Raw genomic sequence first — 20,677 nt, forward strand, 5'->3', positions numbered from 1 at the left:
TAACTGCAGGATAGAGGCATTTTGTTTCAATATGTTTTGTATAAAGTTAGCGTTTATAAAGTGCCTTCAAATTATAAGTTACTGAAACTTGAAGATAGAGGTAAATCACCAAGTTTTGTACTTGATAATCTACTACAGTATTAATAATACTAATAAAAATAAAAACAATAAGCATGCCTATTACACTAAAATAAAAACCTAAGCACTAACTATACTATCTCAACACACTTAATGGAAACTTAATAGGTTTCCTGAGCTTGTCTATGTTTTCTGATGAACTTGCGAGTTCCTTTTGCACTTGTTTAATTTCAGATTTGTGCAAACAGTCCAACCTCCCATCGCACTGGAACAGAACGTATGAAATACAGCATGTGGTGAATGATCAATGATCAATCAATCAATGATCAATGACAGACAGGCTGTTAACTGAAATAAAAAGATGATTGGCTCATAGGCTAATTTAGCAGGGCAGCTAATATTAATATGACAACTACTAGGCACTAGCGTTAGCTTCTGCTAATAGATGGTCCACTGACAATGATGGTTAACAAGTAGAAATTAGCTGAAGTCAACACAGATTGTGAAATGATTTGTTCCCAACCAAACATACAGAAAAATTCAGAGTAGTACCTTTAAAAATTGAATTAGCTGCTCACATCCACTATTCACAGCTGTGGATTTCCAACATGGCTGCCAAAGAAAGATAAACTGTATAAAACTCTGCAGTCTTGCAGGTACTGTAGTGGCTGTTCTTTAAAAACCACAAAGTGAATGTTCTGTAGGCTTCATCTATTGCATTATTTTTCTTCAACAGTAACAGTTAGTGTGCGAAACACACTGCAAATATAATTCCAGTCATAAATACACTTTAAATATGGGAAGTGCTGACAGCAATATGTCAGCATAGCTATCCAGGATACGCTAACTCCATCAGGTTCATAGCTTGTTAAGATTTTAGTGTTGGAGGAAGCTGCCTGTGGTATAACTGGTAAAACATCCCAGAATAGACAGCAGGGAGCTCCTCCATGGTGAGGTCTATTTTGTCAAAACCCTGCCTGAGGCCGTGAAGCAGAACCCTGGCTACACGAGAGGTGATGGGCGTAGTTTCGTTGGTCTTGGCCAACTCGGTGAGGTCCAGCCACTCGCAGCGCAGACACTCCTGAGTGCAGAAGTTGATGTCGTAGGTGATTGGGCTGAGTCGGCAGATGATGTACATGTCCGACATGCCGAAGGCGCCGGGATGGTTGTGCTGCTGTCGGATACTGAGCAGAGATCTGAACTCAGAGCGAACGCCAGTTTCCTCAAAAACTTCACGAACTGCAGTGGCACCTGGGAGTGAGACGTACAATTGTGGGGAAAAAGGGAAAATACATATATTTTTTTGTAAACATCTAACGCTGCTTTTTTGGGGTGGGTCATGTATATAATATTAAAGCTGCTTTTAAAATATTAAAGGTGAATTAGGAGGAACAGATAATAGGTCTTTTGCATAATATCGTGTACCTTTATTTTGTACAGTTCAAATGAATGTATATGTATCATCTTTAAACATAATACTTAAATCAAAGGATTTAGCTAGATGTACTGTATTAGTTTCTTTTGCTCTGTTGAGCGTGACACTCACCAATATTTTCTCCTGGATCAGACAAACCACCTGGGAACTTCCAAGCATTCTTTGTCTGAAATTAAAGAGAAAAGTTAAAAAATTAACATCAATTGTGACAGATGGCACTGCTGTAAATGTACCAGAGGGTAATATAAACTTATACACTGCAAGTGTTTAAAGTCAGTAATCAGTGGGGATTTCTTAAGGCAGTATTGTTTTTTTGTTTTTTTTGTCTTTTCTTTAACGAAATGTTAGCAGTAAAATATAATAGTATAATATGTTCAAAGGGATCTTCTTATGTATCTGAACTAATGATTATACAGTCAGAGAGATGTGTAGTGCTCTGATCTGAGCATCCTTTCATTTTATGTTTTATATTCATTGCCTCTTGAGACGTTTGATGCGGTGAAGTGTGTCTTCCAAAAACTTTTTCACCACTTATCCTTGATATTTAATAACAGTATGCTGCTGGTTAAATTATGATGTCAGTGTTGTATATATATATTTTTGTAGTTACTTTAAAGAATTTTGTATGCAGCGCTTGTTTTCAGAAAAGCTATTACATCTTCAGATTTTTCCTCATTTTGCAGAGGACAAAATGCACTACGGCATCTATTTTCATGTATTGTCAACAAAATATTTTTGGAGCTGTTTCAGATGTGCTGGTAGGAAAAAATAAAGAGATTTTGTGTAAGTGTAATCAGTGTGGTTTTTTTCCAACTAAAACATCTCATCCCCACAGGAGCTGTCAGGTCTGAATGTGAAAATAATAATCCCAAAGATTTAGCTGGAAGGATGCCTGCCATACCCAGACTCTTCATACTAAAACATCTGCTGGGAAATGATGTGTAAATGTTATTGGCAATTGTTTTAATCCCATTACATCATTTAGCCCCCCAATGGATGAAATTGTCTTCCATACCGATGTGAGAACGATTATGTCCTGGTTTCTTTTCAGGAAGTTCGTAACCCTTTGTGAGCTCTGAACTAGCTCGGTCTGCCACAGACTCTCTGTTGCCAAGGGCCAGACTGTTATAAAGCCCATTTCCAGTAAACAGCTCGATGGAGAGGAGGAGGAGTAGGAGGTAGGAGGAGGAGGAGGAGAAGGAGGAGGAAAGGAAGAGATAAAAAACTTCCACGCACTTCCAGGCCATTAACTGTTTCCCTCAAAAGCCATCAAGATAGATTATAAACTCTCCCTGGCTGGGATACATGTCATGTGTGCAACGACAGGCCAGCTTTCAGGCCCACTTATGATTCAGTGAATTATAGTGTGAACTGTACTTGTCATGTGATCTAAATTTTACAGTAACCCCTGCCATGTGGTCTCTCTTAGTCTGCAGTACTTCTGCAGGAACTTGCCGAGTGACGGAAGAAACATGATCCTGGACATTTGAGGGATTGTTGCAAATTTACTGACACTGATTAGGAATTAAAGGAGACATATCACACACATTTCAAGGTCTATATTTATATTCGGGGGCTCTACTGTTATTTCTTTGCATGATTTACAGTGACCAAAAAAAAATAAATCTTTATCTTATACTGGCTCTTGTGCAGCCCATCAGTTCAGCCTCTAAGTGAAACATGTCTAATTAAGGCTTTTTGACTTAGGGGTCCTTGACATCACACAAGCCCAAATCTGATCTGAAATATGTGAGTGGACAACATCAACAACACACAGACCATCTTAAGACAAACAAAGTCTACCAATGGACTTCTGTTCATCATGGGCATACATGAACAATCAGATATCAGTAATATCAACAGCAGTATTCAAAGCATCCAACATCTTAACAGTGTAAAAAGGAAAGAAAACCAAAAAAAACATTAATATGTCCCCTTTAAATGATTTCAAATAATAAAGAGCTACATGGTATAAATGTTATGGGAAAAACACTACTGGTAAAAAGTTGGTTCACCCAAATGAAACAAAAAATCCTCTTGTCCCCCAGCTGTGGATTTCAATATACCAGCTTTTCAGATTCCTCAGATTCTTTCTGCCTCCACTATAATAAGAATGTGGTAAATATCATTTTGTCTGTGGTAACCTCAGGCAGATATCTGCATGACTGGATAGCACTAAAGGAGAGTGAGAAGAATTACTTTTTAAATCTAGGAATAACAACACTTTAAGAGACATTAAGGTAGTGTTGGGATATATTACTGCAATGCTGTTATAATAATAATAATACACATTATATCAATATCTTAATACTCTGGTGTGTTAATGAGGCAGAGATATTTCTTTTCTTTTGACTTGCCAGACTCATGGTACACAAGGCTGAAAATGAGGATTCTTTTCATTATGATCAATCAATTTCTCCAAATTGATTGTTGTGTTAGATCACCGACCAAAGATAAATCTAAACATATTCATTTTTTGATTGAACATAAAAGCAGCAGATCCTTAAATTTAAATGAAATGGAAAATTATATATCTACATTTTAGCCATTTCATTATTGTTCTATTGCCAAATCAAATCCACTCATCATTTCAGTGCTACTATTTTTTATCTTCAGTTCCACAGATAGAGAGGTGTCAGATGATGTCTTACAAAATATTTCTTGTGAAAATATAATTTAATAGGAAGTGCTGTCACATCGTAAGCACCCTGTGGTTCCTACTTTAATGAACACCAACCCTCTGCAGGTGTTTTGTGGTGCAGTTAAAGGTTTGGACAGTTCATTCAGCTTAGTTTAGAGAATATGTGTGAAAGGACTTTTACTTACCGCCTCATTTAATTCAAATTGAGTGAACTGACACCTCTAAAAACATGATTAGTTTCCAAATTGGTGTCATTGTGCAATCACTTCTTAAAATCGGTGGAAATCTCATTTTGGCCCGGTGAGAATGCAAACAGATCTCTATAAAAATGTTTTTAAAAGAGGCCTGTTGTAAGTCAACCTCATAACAACTCGAGCACTACAGCAGGGCTCTGTGAGACTCTGTGAGAGCTGACAGACACACACAGACAAAATTGTTTGAGTGCATTCAGCCCATGTAAACACCGTGTTTGCTTGAGGTCAACTAACGTTGTGTGGAGCTAAGTTAAGTGTGATTTCCACCCACTTTTGGATAAACAGAAGCAATATACAACTCACTAAACAAACAAAACTAATCGCAATGTTTTAATAGTATTTTGTTTTGACTGTCGATGCAAAGATAAGTGTCCAACTTTCACTTTTTGGCTCAGTTTCATGAGTTAATGACTTCTCTGCCAAGACTACTTTCTACACACCAAACTATTTCCATTTTTCTATTTAAGAAATGTGTGTGAGTAATCACTGCATTATGTTTACAGTTTTCCAATTAATGCATTCAATCAGAAATGTATCATTAAATTTCATACAGAATTCAAATTGAATTAAATAATAGTGAGACAATGCAGTAGTTAAGTTTTACACTTGAGAATAGGCAAAACAAAGAAAAATGTTCAGGCCTGGTATAAAATAACAATAATGCAACTTTAATTCATCCTATTTCTAGTTATCGTCTAGATTTCTACTGTCTCATCATATCACCCAACCCTAATATGTGGGGCTGGAATGATACAGAACTGATCTTTGAGTGATTGCAAATGTACATTATGTTCAATGTGAGTAACAGAACTATATTTTGTGAAAAATAAAAATAATACCTTGTTTCTGTCTTGGACGACAAGAACTTTTCCATTGGACTCATCAACAACTGCACCTGTATGACAACAACAACAAAAAATCATTCAATTGTGTCAAATATTGTCTCTTAGACTGCCAAAATATATATAAAAAATAAAACATAAATCCATATTTTACAATTACATTTCACTGATTCACATCCTGTGTCTTAGTCACAGTTCTCGCTCAGGTTTCCTAGTCTGACTCCTGACTTTTCTGGATTTAAACAATGCTGGCATTTGCCTCTTGTGCAGCTCGACTTCAGGTTAAGGAGAGAGCCATGAGTTGTGGCCCAAGTGTCTGGGTGTGGGTCACTTGTCTTTACAAATTAACTGCAGCATATTGCTACTGTTAGTAAGAGAGGAAGGCCTGTTAAATCTCACTTATAGAAGCTCAGATGCCTCATGAAGAGTGCAGTTGACTAATCCAAAACTTAAAAAGATGAAGGTGAAAGCTCTGTTGCCAGGAGATGGAGGCTTTACGAGCTGAAATAGAGCAGTTTTGGTGTGGGCTACACAACACCCACCCACCACTAAGGTGTTTGCCTGGGATTCGGGTGAGGATGGGAATGTTGTAATGTTGGCAAGAGCTTCAAACTCTCAGTTTCAAGCCGGCAACATTGCTGCAGGACTTCTTGCTCGTTCTCAAGGGGCAAGCATGAGCTCATTTCAATAGACAACACCTCTATAATGTTTCATATCAACCATTCAGGAGGGGGACCATGATTTTGTGATGGACATGAAGGTTTAAACCAAATTTCATGACCGTCTAACCACAAATGTCCACATCATGCTGAAGGAAAAGTTAGAGGATCATCAGCATCCTCAGGATTGATCTTTTGAGGGACCATGGTTATCTGTGTTTTTTCATGGCAACCTATCAAACCTAACCCTAACCCTCAATCTATCTTAACCTTTACGTCAACAATATGTTTAGGATAAATAAACGTATTACTTTTCCCAAAAAATCTGAACTATGGGGTTAAAACAAAACATTTGATGGAGAAAGGCAACATTCTTAACTTTCCGGAGTTCAAACAAAGTAGAAGTGACTCAGCTGTACTTCTAAATGATGCAGATATCCCACTGTAGCATTTAACATTTTTTACTCCTCTGTTTTAGCTTTTTTTTTTTCAGCAGGTAGTGACTAAGAGAGGCTGCTATGTGCTGCTGTTGACAGCTCAGACTGAGGAGGAGGAGGGGGAAGTGGAGGAGGTGGAGGTGGAGGGGAAAACGGACCACTTTCTTTTCCGGTGCTACAGTACGTCTGACCGACCAGTACCGGCCTCCTTAAATGAATGTCACAGATGTGTAAAGAGGGATGGGTCGTCTTAAAGGCCTGACTTGGACTTCCAAGTGGAAATTGATGTCATCCCCGATCCCTGTGCCATATGGCGTTTCACAGGAGGCGGACTGGTTGCTGCTAAGGGAGGCTATCATTATGTAGCCTCCAGTCCAGGAAACTGAATGCTCAAAAAGGAGCAGGGGGAAAAAAAAGGAATACGAGTTTTGAGACAAAAGCCCAGAAGCAATCATCAAACCGAGAGTTTTGTAATGAACAAGTGTTAACTGCTTTGGATTACAGTTGGCATCCGAGTCATAAAAAAAAAAAAAAAAATACTTCAGTGTCTCCTCTTACCTCATATTTCATGTATGCTATGCTACTACTTTTCAGTTTAAAAAAATAATTAGATTTATATAAAAATGTGGTCCTAAATAAACATATTAAACAGTTCCATAAATAACTAGATGATGCATCAAATCATGAAACACTCCTTGTGAATCACAATAATGACGTTAATTTGTGTGTATATCAGCCAAAATGTATTTTCTTATTTTCTTCACCTCCTTGTTAAGACTGTGCTGACTCAGCCTTTAGCTGGGTGGAAACAGGATATATTAGACACTTGTCCACCATCAGAATACCATCTATATAATAATAGCACTCATAATAGTGTGTGATATTTTACTGACATAAATATGGAGGTTGTAGTTTCTTGTAATCACTCACAGCTCTTCTCTTTCCTGAGAGGTCAGAGGTCAGAGGTCAGGTAAAGCGGATGGGATCTCAGTGTCATACTCAAAGACAGTTTGGCAGGATAGGTGTTGACATCAATGGGTGAGTTAAGTCTGATTTCACTGTATTTCAATGTAGAACAATTACTTTGTTACATGTATTATTGCCGCTCTCAAATTCTGCTCACCTATGGAAAACAAATGACATTTCCTGTGCTTTACAACCTGTATCTTATTGTTGTAGGTCAGGGGTGTCAAACATGCGGCCCGTGGGCCAGATACGGCCCGCCGAGGGGTGTGATCCGGCCCACTTGACATCCTACCAAGAGACCAAAGATTTCTGTAGCACTAAAAAAAAGCTTCTAGTACCTTCAGTGAAAGACTGAATGAAAGTAACTGGCAGCAACTATAAACTTACATAATGACATTGACAAATAACTGGACCTACTCAGTTTAATAAGGCCAATCTATTTCCTTATGAAATAGGTTATTATGATAATCTCCATCATGGTACTGATTGTGAACATAATTGTGCTGCTGGAAATCGATTCGCAATAAAGTATAACAGAACATGACTTCTTGATTTGTTTGTTCTTGTCCATTCCACTTAACGTCTGACGAGGCTAATCTCAGCGTACATCGTACCAGCGCCGCATATCTGATTCAACTTGCAGATTGAATCTGGAAGTCGCGTCAGTAATGTGATAGATCATTTTAAATACTGTTAAGTTAACTTTTAAAGCTCAGTGATGAACAGTCAATGACATTTGGGTTCAGAGTGGATGGTTTTAAAGCTTTCTGAGTTTTCTGAGTACCCTCCTTTGTACACCACTCTAAATCTGTTTCTATAAGAGCATTTATCTCCAATGGAGTTATTTACAGCATCATGCTCAGTTTTGGTGAAAACAACAAGAAGAGCCAATTTATGAAACATCTGGATTCTCCTTAAAACAGAAAGTAAACTAAACTAGAATGTAGTGGTTAGATTAAAGTGGAGATTACATTTATATTTAGAATCACTTCAGGTCATCAGACATATATTTGGAAACTCATTTACTGGATGATTTCGCTCTAATAGGCTTCTTTGTGGTCTGTGTTTCTTACCATCTTTGTCACAATAATAAAGAGCCAAGGAAAGCAAGCACACAAGTATCTGTTTATCTAAGCAGCTGTCTATTTCAGATTCCTGACCTTAGTTTCATCATTGTTTGTGATGGGGGCAATCTGGCAACAAACTGGGAGTTTTTGAACCCCATTCCACACTGAAGGATGCTCTGGACATGTTCTGACATGCTTCAAGTGCATCCACTCTTTGGTAAAAAGGTATAAACTGCACTCTGCCCTCTGGTGGACAATCAGAGACATAGCAGAACTCAGCAACTCCTCCTTTTGTTGCTCTTCTCTCCATATTCCCAATCCTGGTGAGTAAATTTCCGTTTATGCAAGTGAAATGGGTCAAAGTAGAAAAATGCATCATAGATAAACAATCCTTACAAAAGAAAAAGAAAAAAAAAGAAAAGGATAATCAATTGCTGATGTTTTCTTGTGCAATAACCTCGTGTAGCTTTACCTGTTTATTTTATTATTTTAATTTTATTTAATAATTATTCAAAAAAGATTTAAAAGTAGGAACTGAATCGACTTTAATTTCATCTACTAAAAAAACACATCTGAAGCTTCTGTCAGATTTACGTTAATGTGGCAGCTTCCAAGACCTGAAGGATTCATTCATGTTAAGAAATGAATGTCAGCTCTGTCTGACGCAGCTTGACACCAGTTTTCGTCACTGCTGGGCTAATGTAAACTTTTCTCCCGTATCAGTAGCGATTTGGGTTTGTGAGTCCCGGGAGCTTGTGGTCAGCTCGGAAAGTAATGTAACATGAGACGCTGCTCTGCCAATCACAGCCTGAGGTCTTTACAGTGGAGGGTAAGCTGGATAAATGCCTGTAGTCAGCAACCAAAATCAGAGTGTTTGATGCCACCAAACAGTTTAAACACTAGTCTAAGCAATTTGTATGCTGTATATACTCATCTCTAGTTAAAGCTGCTTTAATTCATCATTTTATAGCTGTTTTCAGTGGAAAAAAAGGTCTGATAAAGTCAACTCTACTGTGCTTTAGACAAAGTGGGCGACAAGCTGGTGAACACACTGGAGTAATTAGCAGCTAAAGACACAAATATTTCCTTCTGGACTTGTTGGAGAACAAAACCAGAGCTAAAACGTTAGTGAATATTGGACTTTCATTCATTAAGTGGCCTGAAACATAACTACAAATGAATACTTCTGTTGCTCTGTGTCAGTCCTGATGTTCTCTATATAGACTGTATGATGTATACTTTGTCAGTGTTATGTGTACAGTTGATATATTCACTTATATGATAATGGATTCAGATATTTTCCCATTATGTGTCCTGATCAATGGTCCATTTAACATTTTGCATATCACATAGTGTTTTTCATTTTATTGTAGTGTGGTTAGTTTAATAGTGATGTGACCCTGAACAGTATGTAAGGGTTAAGGAGGTAGAGATTAATGCTGTAGCAATATTTCAAATGCATGTTAGTGAAAGCATATGGTTGATTATACTATTTTCATTCATTTAAACTCCAGAAAGAGTACTTGTTGTCAAGGTAACAACTATCAGGACCTACATAAACACTAAACAATAGTCTTAATATGAGTGCTGACAGCCAAAATATTATCATGTGTCTTCCCGTTATTAGTACATCAAATCTCGGAAAGACATAACTACAGGCAACCGTGACCACTTTAACTTCATCACCCTTGACTGTATCTGTGATTTCTACCTGCTACTCCAATTTGGTGAGTTGCAAACCCCGGCAGTCTGCTTTCCCCTTCTCCCAACCAGAGAGACAAGACAGCGTGGTCATCTTTGGCGTGGTGGAAGGTGAAGCCGTGAGCGGAGGCGGCTGCAGCACACCGACTCAATGAGATGGGGACTCGAAGCCACACAGCGACCCTCCCGTCTGCTTTCCACTGGACCAAAGAATCTGTAAAGAACATAAATCAGAGGGATCCACAAGCTTTATTTAATTATGCACTTTACCCATTTCCTTGGTTAAAAGAATACACTAAAAACAGGAAGTATATAGAAAATGAAGATGAGATATCTGCTTAATGTGATTGTGAGGAGAACATTGTGAATTTCAGCAAGATGACAAACAACAGAGACACTCTGGTGGAAGCAGCCTTGAGATTAAAGATGCAGCTTTTTTTAAAAGAGGTTTTTATTACAGGCAGTAAAGACCTGCAACAACTCAAATAAAGATGCCAAATATTCTATACTTCCAACATCTTAACTATAACAATTTGCTAATCTTCATCTTCATATTATTCAATAAGGAAAATAATCGTACGTTTCTGCCGTAATTGAAACAGAAACACTCTCTTCATCATTTTGAATTTGAGCAATGCACAAGTAAATATAGGCTATTTCATTTGTGAGGTGGAATCAATATAGAAACATGCTTCTATTTATTAATTTATTATTTCAGTGGTGAACTCATGACCTATCAGGGACTCTTCACTCACCTTTAAACATATACATAACACAACCTTTAAGAAGAGACTTGTTTGGTGTAGTCATGCATGAATGTCCAAAGCTGAATATTAAACATTCACTTCCACATGCAGCACACCATGGTTAAAATATGGCTTAGAAGTTTATGAAAATTATATGAGCTGTTTCATAACACTCTCTCTCTTTTACAACAAGGCATGCAATGGGTGATCAAACCAAGAAAACATGCATGCAATACTTTCATGCATGTGTGCTACTCTAATAAGAAATAAGTTGGCTTGAGTCGTAGTGTTTTATATGGAAAGAGCTGGCCTGGTTAATGGTCAGTGTAAAGCGGGTCAATGATTTACTGCAGTTCATGATGTTTTCACAACACTGACAGGACTGAACTGCATTGTATTTTAGACTCTGTGTCTTATCCTGCAGACATTATAACAACCAACCTTTCAGTAATCCACTGAATGAACTTTCACAGATGTCCTCTGGTAAACCGGTGTCAGCCAGGTTCACTGTCACTCCGCCGAATCGGTCCACTTTCCCCGTTAAAGCTCCGCTCCCCTTCACCCGGTGCAGCTGGGAACGATCCCCGGTGCATGAAAACGCACGGACGGTTGTGCGTGCGGGACAAAGCAGCAGCTTACCGCAACACCTTCCTCTCAGCAGGGGTAATAGTTTGTACACAAAGGCAGAAGCAGACATGTTACCAGCTGCTTTAAACAACACTTTAAACCCTTTAAAAACAGACTTTGATCAGTTTCCAACCGGCTTGTGCAGGGAGGTTACGCAAACGTCCGGCCTGAAAGTTGCATAAATACCGTAATGCTCCGACAAGATAGCTGGAGCATGTACCGTAACGAACTTCATTCACAAATCTGTCAATTTAGCAACATGATGCTTAAATGGTTATTGGACAATGTTGACTTTTGGTAGAAATGAATAGGCAATGTGTGGTGGTAAATTCGGCGTAAAATATACCACCTCTTAACCTTGTAAATGCCCCAAATATTTTTAACTTTGCAAAGATATTTTTGCGCTTTGCTGAAGATGTCCGATCGCAGACGACAATTCACAAATAATCGTTATAAAAACACGTAGAAAACGCAATTTTGCATTTTAGATGCATGCCGAATACAAGAAGGCACCTTATTGATTTGTATGCATTAATCAATTATATCGATTTATGTGTTAATATTCGCTGATTATAAAGGAAACCTAGAAATAAGAAGATTTTCAATGTAATTCTGCATGATTGTATCTTGAAGACACACTGGGTTCACTGTTTCATAGCTAATATTTTCTTATTTTGCACCGTTTATTTCATTTTTATTTTATTATAAAACAACTCAAACTGTTTTAAAATGTAACCTTTCATACTGTAAACAATACAAAAAAGGTCACCAGCATTAGCAATAAAACCTGAACCAAAAGTTGCAAGGTATTACGGTAAAAAGAAGGCGGGACTAAACTTTAACCAGGAAGTTTACTGCACATCTCCGTGTTTACACATGTTTGCACTTTCACGTGGGGAAGATTTTCACTATTAAAATGTCTTCCAAGAAGAATAAAAGCAAATCAAAGAAGACAAATGAAGGAGAAAGTTCACTCGTGCTGAAAGATGGATCCAATGACTCCAACCTGCAAACCTCTGGCCAGGAAGGAGCAAGCTGCAGAAGTTCACACTGCAACTCCTTCACTGTCATTGATTTCATTGAGAAAGGTAAAGATTTTAGTACATAAACTAAACTATTGTGACAGGCTTTGACGGTATTATATAATACAGTTCAGCAAATGAGCCAATCTGAAGTTTGTGTGAAGGCGGATGATCTGCTGCTTGTTGTTGCTCAGTGATGCTGAAGTGATGCTGAGAGATGATCAGAGCATCAGAGCAGTGCACAGGAACCTACAATTAAGAACTGGACACTTGTTTGGTGTCTAATTTAAAATTTCAAGCTGTTTGACATTCATGGAAAAGTTGATTTATTAACCCTATAGGCCTAATGCCAAGTGAATCTTATTTGATACATGAGTTTTGGAGAGCTCTACATCATCATTTCCCCCCCTGATAAACCTGATGTATAAGATCAGATTCATGTAGTGCACAGATAAACTAATACAGGGTTGAATGACTAAATAGTTTGTAGTTATAATTCCTGTTGAAAATGTGTGAATTAAATGAGATACAGTAGTTATAGAAGGTGTAATTTGTTTGTACAGTTGTCATTTTATTGCATTTCATGAATTATGTATCATCATCATACATAGAAAGTTTTGTAGGTGGTGATATGAGCTTTACGCAGGACCTATAAGGGCTTTAAACAACATAGTATTCATATGTTTTTGATTGTTTACTATGAAAACTGCAAAAACGTCCAAATGTATCAAATATGACACTTCAATTCAGTTCAGTTCCATTTTATTTATATCATCTGTTTATTATGCAGTTGTATATAGAATATGTGTGTAAATAAATAATCTAAATCTAAATCTCTTATTTGTAATATTTGGACACAGTGCCACTCAAACCAGTTACAACATTTGTTTAACATGTTAACAAATAAATAATTTAATATGTACCAACGCAATTTTACTGCTAATACTTATTTGTTTTTGTTTGTTTTTTTCACAGCTGATGACAAAACACCCAAAAGTTGCAGATCGTCTTTGGCACAAATGAGCCTCAATTCAATGAAGTTAGCCAGCGTGTGCATCAGTAGACCAGTCCTGCTGACGAGTCCTGCAGGACAACAGGAGGTAACCTCTTCTCTTCTTCTCTCTTCTCTTCTTCTCTCTTCTCTTCTCTTGTCATCCCTCTTTCAGTGGACACAGCTTTCCCTTAGTAGTAATTTACTTGTCTCAAATCTTGTGATAATCCTCTTTATGTTACCTTTCTGTGTTACAGGTGTGTTTGGGATGGCCTGTTGCCTCTTTCCCCGGTGGAAGAGTCGGCCTTCAGAAATGTGTCCAGAACAACCTGAGAGTGAAAACAGGGGATGAAGTGATGCTGCAGCCACTAACAGGGCCTGTGCTGCAGGCTGAGGAGGTGTTTCTGTCTTCTAGGTAACATTTGTCTGGCTCTCATTGACCAAAAAACTTGGATACATATTATATATATACTCTGATATCATATAGTTACCAGTTTAGGCTAAAACTAATGCTATCAATACAACAGCCTTGCTGCATGTTGTATTTCGATGAAGGCTATACTGGTTATGATGTTTTAGAGAGGCATTGATACAACATCATCATCATTTTGGAGGATTTTGATGTTGAATTGTCTTCTGGTATACACAGAGGTGATCTTTATAATTTGTCCATCTCTTTAATATCAACGTGAGTCAAAGAAATATGTATATTTTACCCATTTCATTGGGTCATCTTGCTTAGAAATATCATGAAACTGATAGAAAGTGACCCATAAAACAGCTGTGACTGAAATTTAAAATCTTAATACAAATATGTGATGGAGTTATGTGTAATATAATCATTGTCACAATCTACAAGAGCTTCAACAAGTGGTTGGGCCAAGGGAAGGAAATTGGGACTGGATCTGCTTTTTCATTGTATATTTTAAGTAAAGGCTGCCATCTGCTGGTTATTGATTGTAACTGCAGTTCAAATGTCAATCATCAATAAACATTATTTTCCTCCAGGTTAAAAACAAAATAAAATGAAATAAGTGTGTAGATGATTCTCAACTTTATGGAACTTTTCTTCAGGTCAAAAGATGACAAACTTGATACAGACGAGTTCAAGAACTTCCTCCTGATGTCTTTAGGTAAGTCAGTCTATATCCTCACACATTCACAGGTTTGTAAGTAAGTCAGTATGAAACTTTAGCACTTTATCACATATAGTTTTTGTCTTTTTCATGAATAACTGTGTACTTAAGTTAGTTTGCTGATTATACACATTAAGTAGATATTGTATATGTAAAGTATATGATGATGCTTTGCTATGTTGTATTGTGTCCATACCTTTCATACATTATCCATGCATCTAGACTTCAGGACCATAGGGGGTGTTTCATAAAGCCAGATTACAGGCTTAACTTCACTTCAGGCTTCACTTAACCAGTATTGAGATCCATTTGCCAGACTGAAACACAGTGTTTAATACGTTTAGTTCCACCCTTCAGGTTCTTCCTTACAGCTGAGTATGATTAAGTTTACAGTTCATGGGCTGCACTTATTATGTACTTTAAATCTGAGCTCATATCGTTTTTTAGTCTGCCAGAGCTGTGTAGTACTCCAGTCAATGTTTGTGCTTTTAAATGTACTGTAGACTCATAGTAAGAAACATTTTCAGGATTTTTTCACATTTTAAATGTCACTTAAATACAATTTAAGAAAAAGACACCCAGAAATATGCCTATTAAAAATACAAGAAGGACTCAGAAGTCCTATTGTATTGTCATTACTTTCTATGGTTCTTGTCATTTTCACTGCCATATTTATTCTTAGTGTTGCATGTTCAGTTTATGCTGCTCTGTGATTGAGATAATCAGTTTTGTCTTCAGATGTCCGTTTTCTCCACTGTGAATTGATGTGAATTGTGCTTGATATCTGTAGTTTGTGTTTCACTGTCAATTTTTGAACCAAACTTTAATTAGTTGGATTTCATCAGCTCGGTGTTGGCTTTATGAAGCACTTCTGGTTCAGTTTGTCAGACTCATTCAAGACAGGTCTTTCACATCAAGGTCTGTCTTCTGGCCACCTTTATGAAACAACCCTCAGTAATTTACCTCTATTTTGAGAGAGAAAAAAGAAAAACTGAATTACTGTTCAGTGTTTTATTACTGCCCAGACAGCCCTGTTTGCTTTGGTGGAATAACTTTCCTGGTTTGTCTGTCTCGTGCCAGTTGGAAACATCGTTCTGCCAGGAAACGTCCTGTCCCTGACCTACTTCGGCCGGTCTTGTAGCCTCCGGGTTGAAGCTGTAAGAGGGGAGGACGGCGTCACCCTCCAGAGACCAGCTCCTTTGTCAGGATCTGGCCCTGACACGGAGGAGTCCTCTGTGATGAACTCTGTGCTGGACTCTTCATCCACTGACCTCTCCCTGCAGCTGAGCCTGCTCACTGTGGATGACACCGGGACACCAGGGACGCCTGGGGAGCCCTGTCTAGCAGCCAGCACCCCACTAAGACCGGCCAACCTCGCTTCTCTCCCCTCACCCACCACTCCCTCCTACAACTCCCAGAATCCCCCTGCAGGGTCAGGGGAAAATACCGTCAGTCTGGAGGCGTCACTAAGCTCAGAGCAGGCAGAGAAAATCCCCACAGCCTCCCCTGCTGGTGCTTTGAGTACTGACACCTTCTACTGCCTCTCCTGCTCCACCAAAGTGAGTTTCAGAGCAGGGCAGGAGGATCCAGATGCAGATGCCAAAAGGTCAAAGGTCATGTATAGCATGATTGGCGGGCTCAGCAGCCAGTTGGATGTTATCAGAGAGACAATTGAGCTTCCTCTGAAACACTCTGAGCTGTTCTCCAACTACGGTAGGTCACCTGATAAAATAACTGTGCTGTGACTCACACTTTTCTATATAACTTTTTAATTGTGTATCATAATTTAAAAAGTGTTCAGTAAAAAAAATCAAATCTGTTGTTTTTACTGAGATTAGTTTGGATGTTTTGACTTGGAATTAGTTTGACAGGGACTCTGGTCTTGATCAACTCTCCCCTTGAGAAAAAAATATCACTTCTTCCTAAAAATCAAATAGACATTAAGACTCATCATTAGTGGTCATTAATTCAAATGAGCAGCTGGCATAAGGTTTTTATGGTACTGGTAGTGGAATATGTTGTGCTTGCAGTTGAATTTCTTCTGCACTCATGGAAGATGGTTGTGGAAGTAAAAAAAAAAAATGCATGCATACATTAGACATTACAACAGTCACAGTTACCCATCAATCAAAAATCTAAATGCCTACTATTGTCTAAACAGGGATCCCACCTCCTCGAGGAGTTCTCCTGTATGGTCCGCCGGGCACAGGGAAGACGATGATTGGACGAGCTATAGCCAATGAGGTCGGAGCTCACATGATAGTGATCAATGGGCCGGAGATCATAAGCAAGTATGGTCATATTTATTGTTAATGTAACCTTTCAGTCCCAGTACAAAATGAAAAATATAAAAGGATGAATATTGATGATTTTCAGTATTTTGCACTTGAGGTTCACTTAGAGGTTTTTGTCTTTGCAGATTTTACGGTGAAACAGAAGCGAGGCTCAGGGAGATATTCACTGAGGCGTCTCAGAGGTAAACCTTTTGGTTAATCTCGCTGGCTGTGCCATACATTAGCATCATCATCACTAGCCTAATAATACATCATTCTCATTTTAGTTCTGTTTCTGAACACTGTATGATTTTTTTTAATTCTATGGCTTTTATATTTTATTTGTGTGCTACAATGATACTACAATGATACATGAGGATTTACAGTATTAGTAAAATTAGACTGCAGCCCAATAAATGATGTAAAGAAGAAGAAAAATAGTTAAAGAACTGTTCAATGAATAACTAAATCCTGCTACAGCTTGTGATTTTCATTTTCACAGTCTTGGTTGTTTTGTGCACTTTGCAATATAGAGTGTTTGTGTTTGTCTGAAGCATTTCTCATAGTCTGTCTTGGTTTTACAGGCAACCTGCGATAATCTTTATTGATGAGCTCGATGCTTTGTGTCCGAAGAGAGAGGGGGCGCAGAACGAGGTGGAGAAACGAGTTGTTGCTTCTCTCCTGACTCTGATGGATGGGATTGGTTCAGTAAGTATCCCTCAGAGGAAATCCTGTTCTCTACCGCAAAAATACATTATGCTAAATATTGATTCTTAGGTTAAAAGAGTGGCAGCAACACTATCAAAAGTCACCTTTTTTTTGTGATTCTCTCGTTCTTTAAAGAGTTACTTGATGCTAAATCCACATATTATACACACAATCTCAATCAATCAATCAATTAGTTATACATCACCTTTCATACAGGTTAATGTAGTTCAAAGTGCTTCACAGTTGATAAGGCAGAACAAATGTCGACTGAGGACAACATAAAGAGAAGGAACAAAAATGATGAAGGGATGAAAACGAATAATTACAAAGAAGATTTTGACATCAAAGCACGCAAGAGAAAATAATAAGAATGATAAAAATGCAATAAAAAGTTTAAGTATCTATAATAAAGATCTAAAATATAATGAAATAATAAGAGAAAAAGGTTTAGTATAAGTTACAGTAAAAACTAGGTTAAAATAGATTAAAAAGACAAAACAGAAGTAGAATGACTTAATGAAAGAGAGTTTAATAAAAGCTATATTAAAAACTAAGGTGAAATAGATTAAAATGACACAAGTAAAGTCAATAAGAGGGTAAAAATATAGAATAAATATAATAAGGCAGGATACAGTTTTAAAACACATAAACCTAAATGGACAGCTGCATGTCTTATTTCATCAACCACAGTCTTTTTGTATCAGGACCACTGTAGAAACACAACTGCTTGTTCGACCGACACACGACATATACGAGCATGGCCGCCGGCAGCAGACTGTCAGGATATACGTCCTCATTGGAAATGCAGATCGTCATGCAGAAACCATCTCTGCATGATGGACGCCCTTTACACACTGTGGGCCGCGTCTCCAGGGTGTCATCTGTCTGCAGAGTGCTCTTTCAGTGCCTGATGAGAAAAAAGATCAACCCAACACACACACACACACACACAACCAATGGGAGCCTGGGAAACAAATCACCTACGGCAGCTATGACCTGAAATTTGGCAAAACTTTATCAGCAAAGAAAATAGCTTGCATTTGAAATGTTGATATTACACAGATGCACTAATTCTCTGCCAGGTCCCCTCTTCTGTCTGTTTTCCAAACGCGAGGATCCAAGGTCGTCACCAATGATCGCTTTGTGGAATGTGGTAGAAAGCACTTTCTGCTCCTCGGCATTCTTACTCACACTGTAAAGGCCAATTCATGCTTTCCGCGTTTCGCATCTGCGGACAGCTGTGGTTTTTTTACGGATGCACACACGGTTCCATTCATACTTTTTTCGGAGATCCGTGCACACAGACACGCTCCACATGTGTGCCTGTTAGTAAATAGGGGTTGCAGCGTGATAACTTTCCAGAGTTTTCAAATCCACTCTGTGAGTATTACAAACCGCTGTGCAGTGTTTTTCTGATCAGCCTTTAAATGCAATAATCTGTTTTGGTACTGGTTCATATTTCACTGTCTCACCGGCACTTTAAACAACACACCCACACCACCAGCACATCCTCTTGTATTATTACGCAGGGCGGTTTTCAGTCTGAATGCAACTGAGGAGTTCCTGTATGTTGCTGAACAACAAGAACAAGTCGAAAAAAGAAAAGTGACATTTTCATAACAATAGGAATAAAAAAAGTAGTAAAGTAGACACAGTGGTGTAGTCCAGTTTGCCTAACCCTAACCTCTGTTCTGGAGCGACAATCTCATAGGCATCACCATACTCACTACATGCCTCCACACATACGTGAGAACATTTTCAAAGACTGGACATGTGTTATCAACAATTTGATATAAGCTATATAAGACTTTAATAGCTTTGACATTTGACAGTCAGTTGTTGCGTTTCACCTGAAGGGTCATCACAGTGGTAGATCTTTGGTGTTCTTAATCGTGGTCTGGATGAGAGTGAAACATGAAAATAAAAAGGAATTAAATGTTCATTTATCTTCCAAACTATTGTCAAACTTAGGCTATGTGTCAGTAGCATAAGCAGAAATCACAGTGTGGTTGAGCCTAGCCTGTCATAACACATATTTAAACCAAAATAGGCAGCTATACTTGAGCCTGAATGCACCACAGTTTAATTATACAAGCCTTACACAGTCCATCAGTGGTGTAGTCTAGTTTGTTATAGCAGGTATACACTGATCATTTCATCCTTGCCGCCTCGTACACACCTTTTCTGGAGCGACAGTTAATCATACAAGCATCAAGCCTTATACGCATAGGCTGGCACAACGGCTAACCACACACACACACGCACACAACTGACAGATGCAACAGTGCAGAATGTGGATAGAGGTACACCAGCACCAACATGCTCTATAATGTTAAAAATGAGACCTGAACATAGCCTGACACAGCGGCCTCATGAACCACACACACACACACGCACACACACACACACACACACACACACGTTTGTATAGCTATCTTAGTGAGGACATTTGGTGACATAATGCATTCCCTAACCTCTAACCATAACCGTAACCCTGACAACTAAATGCATAACCCTAAACCTTACTCTACACTTCTCGGCTTCACCCTGCAAATGGAAGTCTGAAGTAGAAAAGTGAGGACCGGTTAAAATGTTCTCACTTCCCAGGTATTGGTTCTCACTATGTTAGCCATACAAGTACACACACACACACACACACACACACACACACACACACACACACACACACACATAAAAACAACACCTAATAAACAGTAATATTGAAATACTACTTCTATAGTCCTAAATTCTAAATGAGTTTACTTACGATGCAGCTTGGTTTTGAAAGCTGAAATGATTTCACAATTGTCCAACGCTTCAGTCGGTCCTCTTTCAAAGGAGAGAGCAGGGAGAAAGAGTTCAGTTTGTACGTCATCACTGATACCCTGACACCAGTTTTTATATGACTGACAGTTGAAAAGAGTCTTTCAACAGTACAGCTGCTGACGGGGGGGAAAGGGCTGAATCAGCAGCCACGTACGTGTTGTTACTACTTGGCACTCGTTGAGGACAAACCGGTGCAGGAGGAGGAGGAGGTGTCTGGTTTGAGAATGATGGCTGAACCTCCTCCTGCTCCTCATGACGTCTTTTTGTC

The 20,677-nt window shown here is 38.4% G+C and overlaps 2 protein-coding genes across 2 annotated transcripts in view; one reads left to right on the plus strand and one right to left on the minus strand.

Annotated features, from left to right (window-relative positions):
* Positions 1-941: 941 nt before the first annotated feature.
* nudt6 (nudix (nucleoside diphosphate linked moiety X)-type motif 6) lies at positions 942-11,523 on the minus strand. Its single transcript, XM_053323348.1, has 5 exons — positions 11,268-11,523; positions 10,091-10,294; positions 5,248-5,303; positions 1,625-1,679; positions 942-1,329 (listed from the first exon to the last, which is right to left on the minus strand). The coding sequence occupies exons 1-5, from the start codon at positions 11,521-11,523 to the stop codon at positions 947-949; spliced, it is 954 nt and encodes a 317-aa protein (XP_053179323.1). The 3' UTR covers positions 942-946.
* An 846-nt stretch (positions 11,524-12,369) lies between these two features.
* The window catches only part of spata5 (spermatogenesis associated 5), a 117,712-nt gene continuing 109,404 nt past the window's right edge, over positions 12,370-20,677 (plus strand). The window contains exons 1-8 of the mRNA XM_053323352.1: positions 12,370-12,541; positions 13,451-13,575; positions 13,724-13,881; positions 14,541-14,599; positions 15,683-16,315; positions 16,764-16,893; positions 17,022-17,078; positions 17,460-17,583. Of these exons, the coding sequence (XP_053179327.1) occupies positions 12,370-12,541; positions 13,451-13,575; positions 13,724-13,881; positions 14,541-14,599; positions 15,683-16,315; positions 16,764-16,893; positions 17,022-17,078; positions 17,460-17,583 (1,458 nt within the window). The remainder of the gene's footprint in view (positions 12,542-13,450; positions 13,576-13,723; positions 13,882-14,540; positions 14,600-15,682; positions 16,316-16,763; positions 16,894-17,021; positions 17,079-17,459; positions 17,584-20,677) is intronic.

The sequence above is a fragment of the Scomber japonicus genome, chromosome 8, assembly GCF_027409825.1.
Source record: "Scomber japonicus isolate fScoJap1 chromosome 8, fScoJap1.pri, whole genome shotgun sequence".
Lineage (NCBI taxonomy): Eukaryota > Metazoa > Chordata > Actinopteri > Scombriformes > Scombridae > Scomber > Scomber japonicus.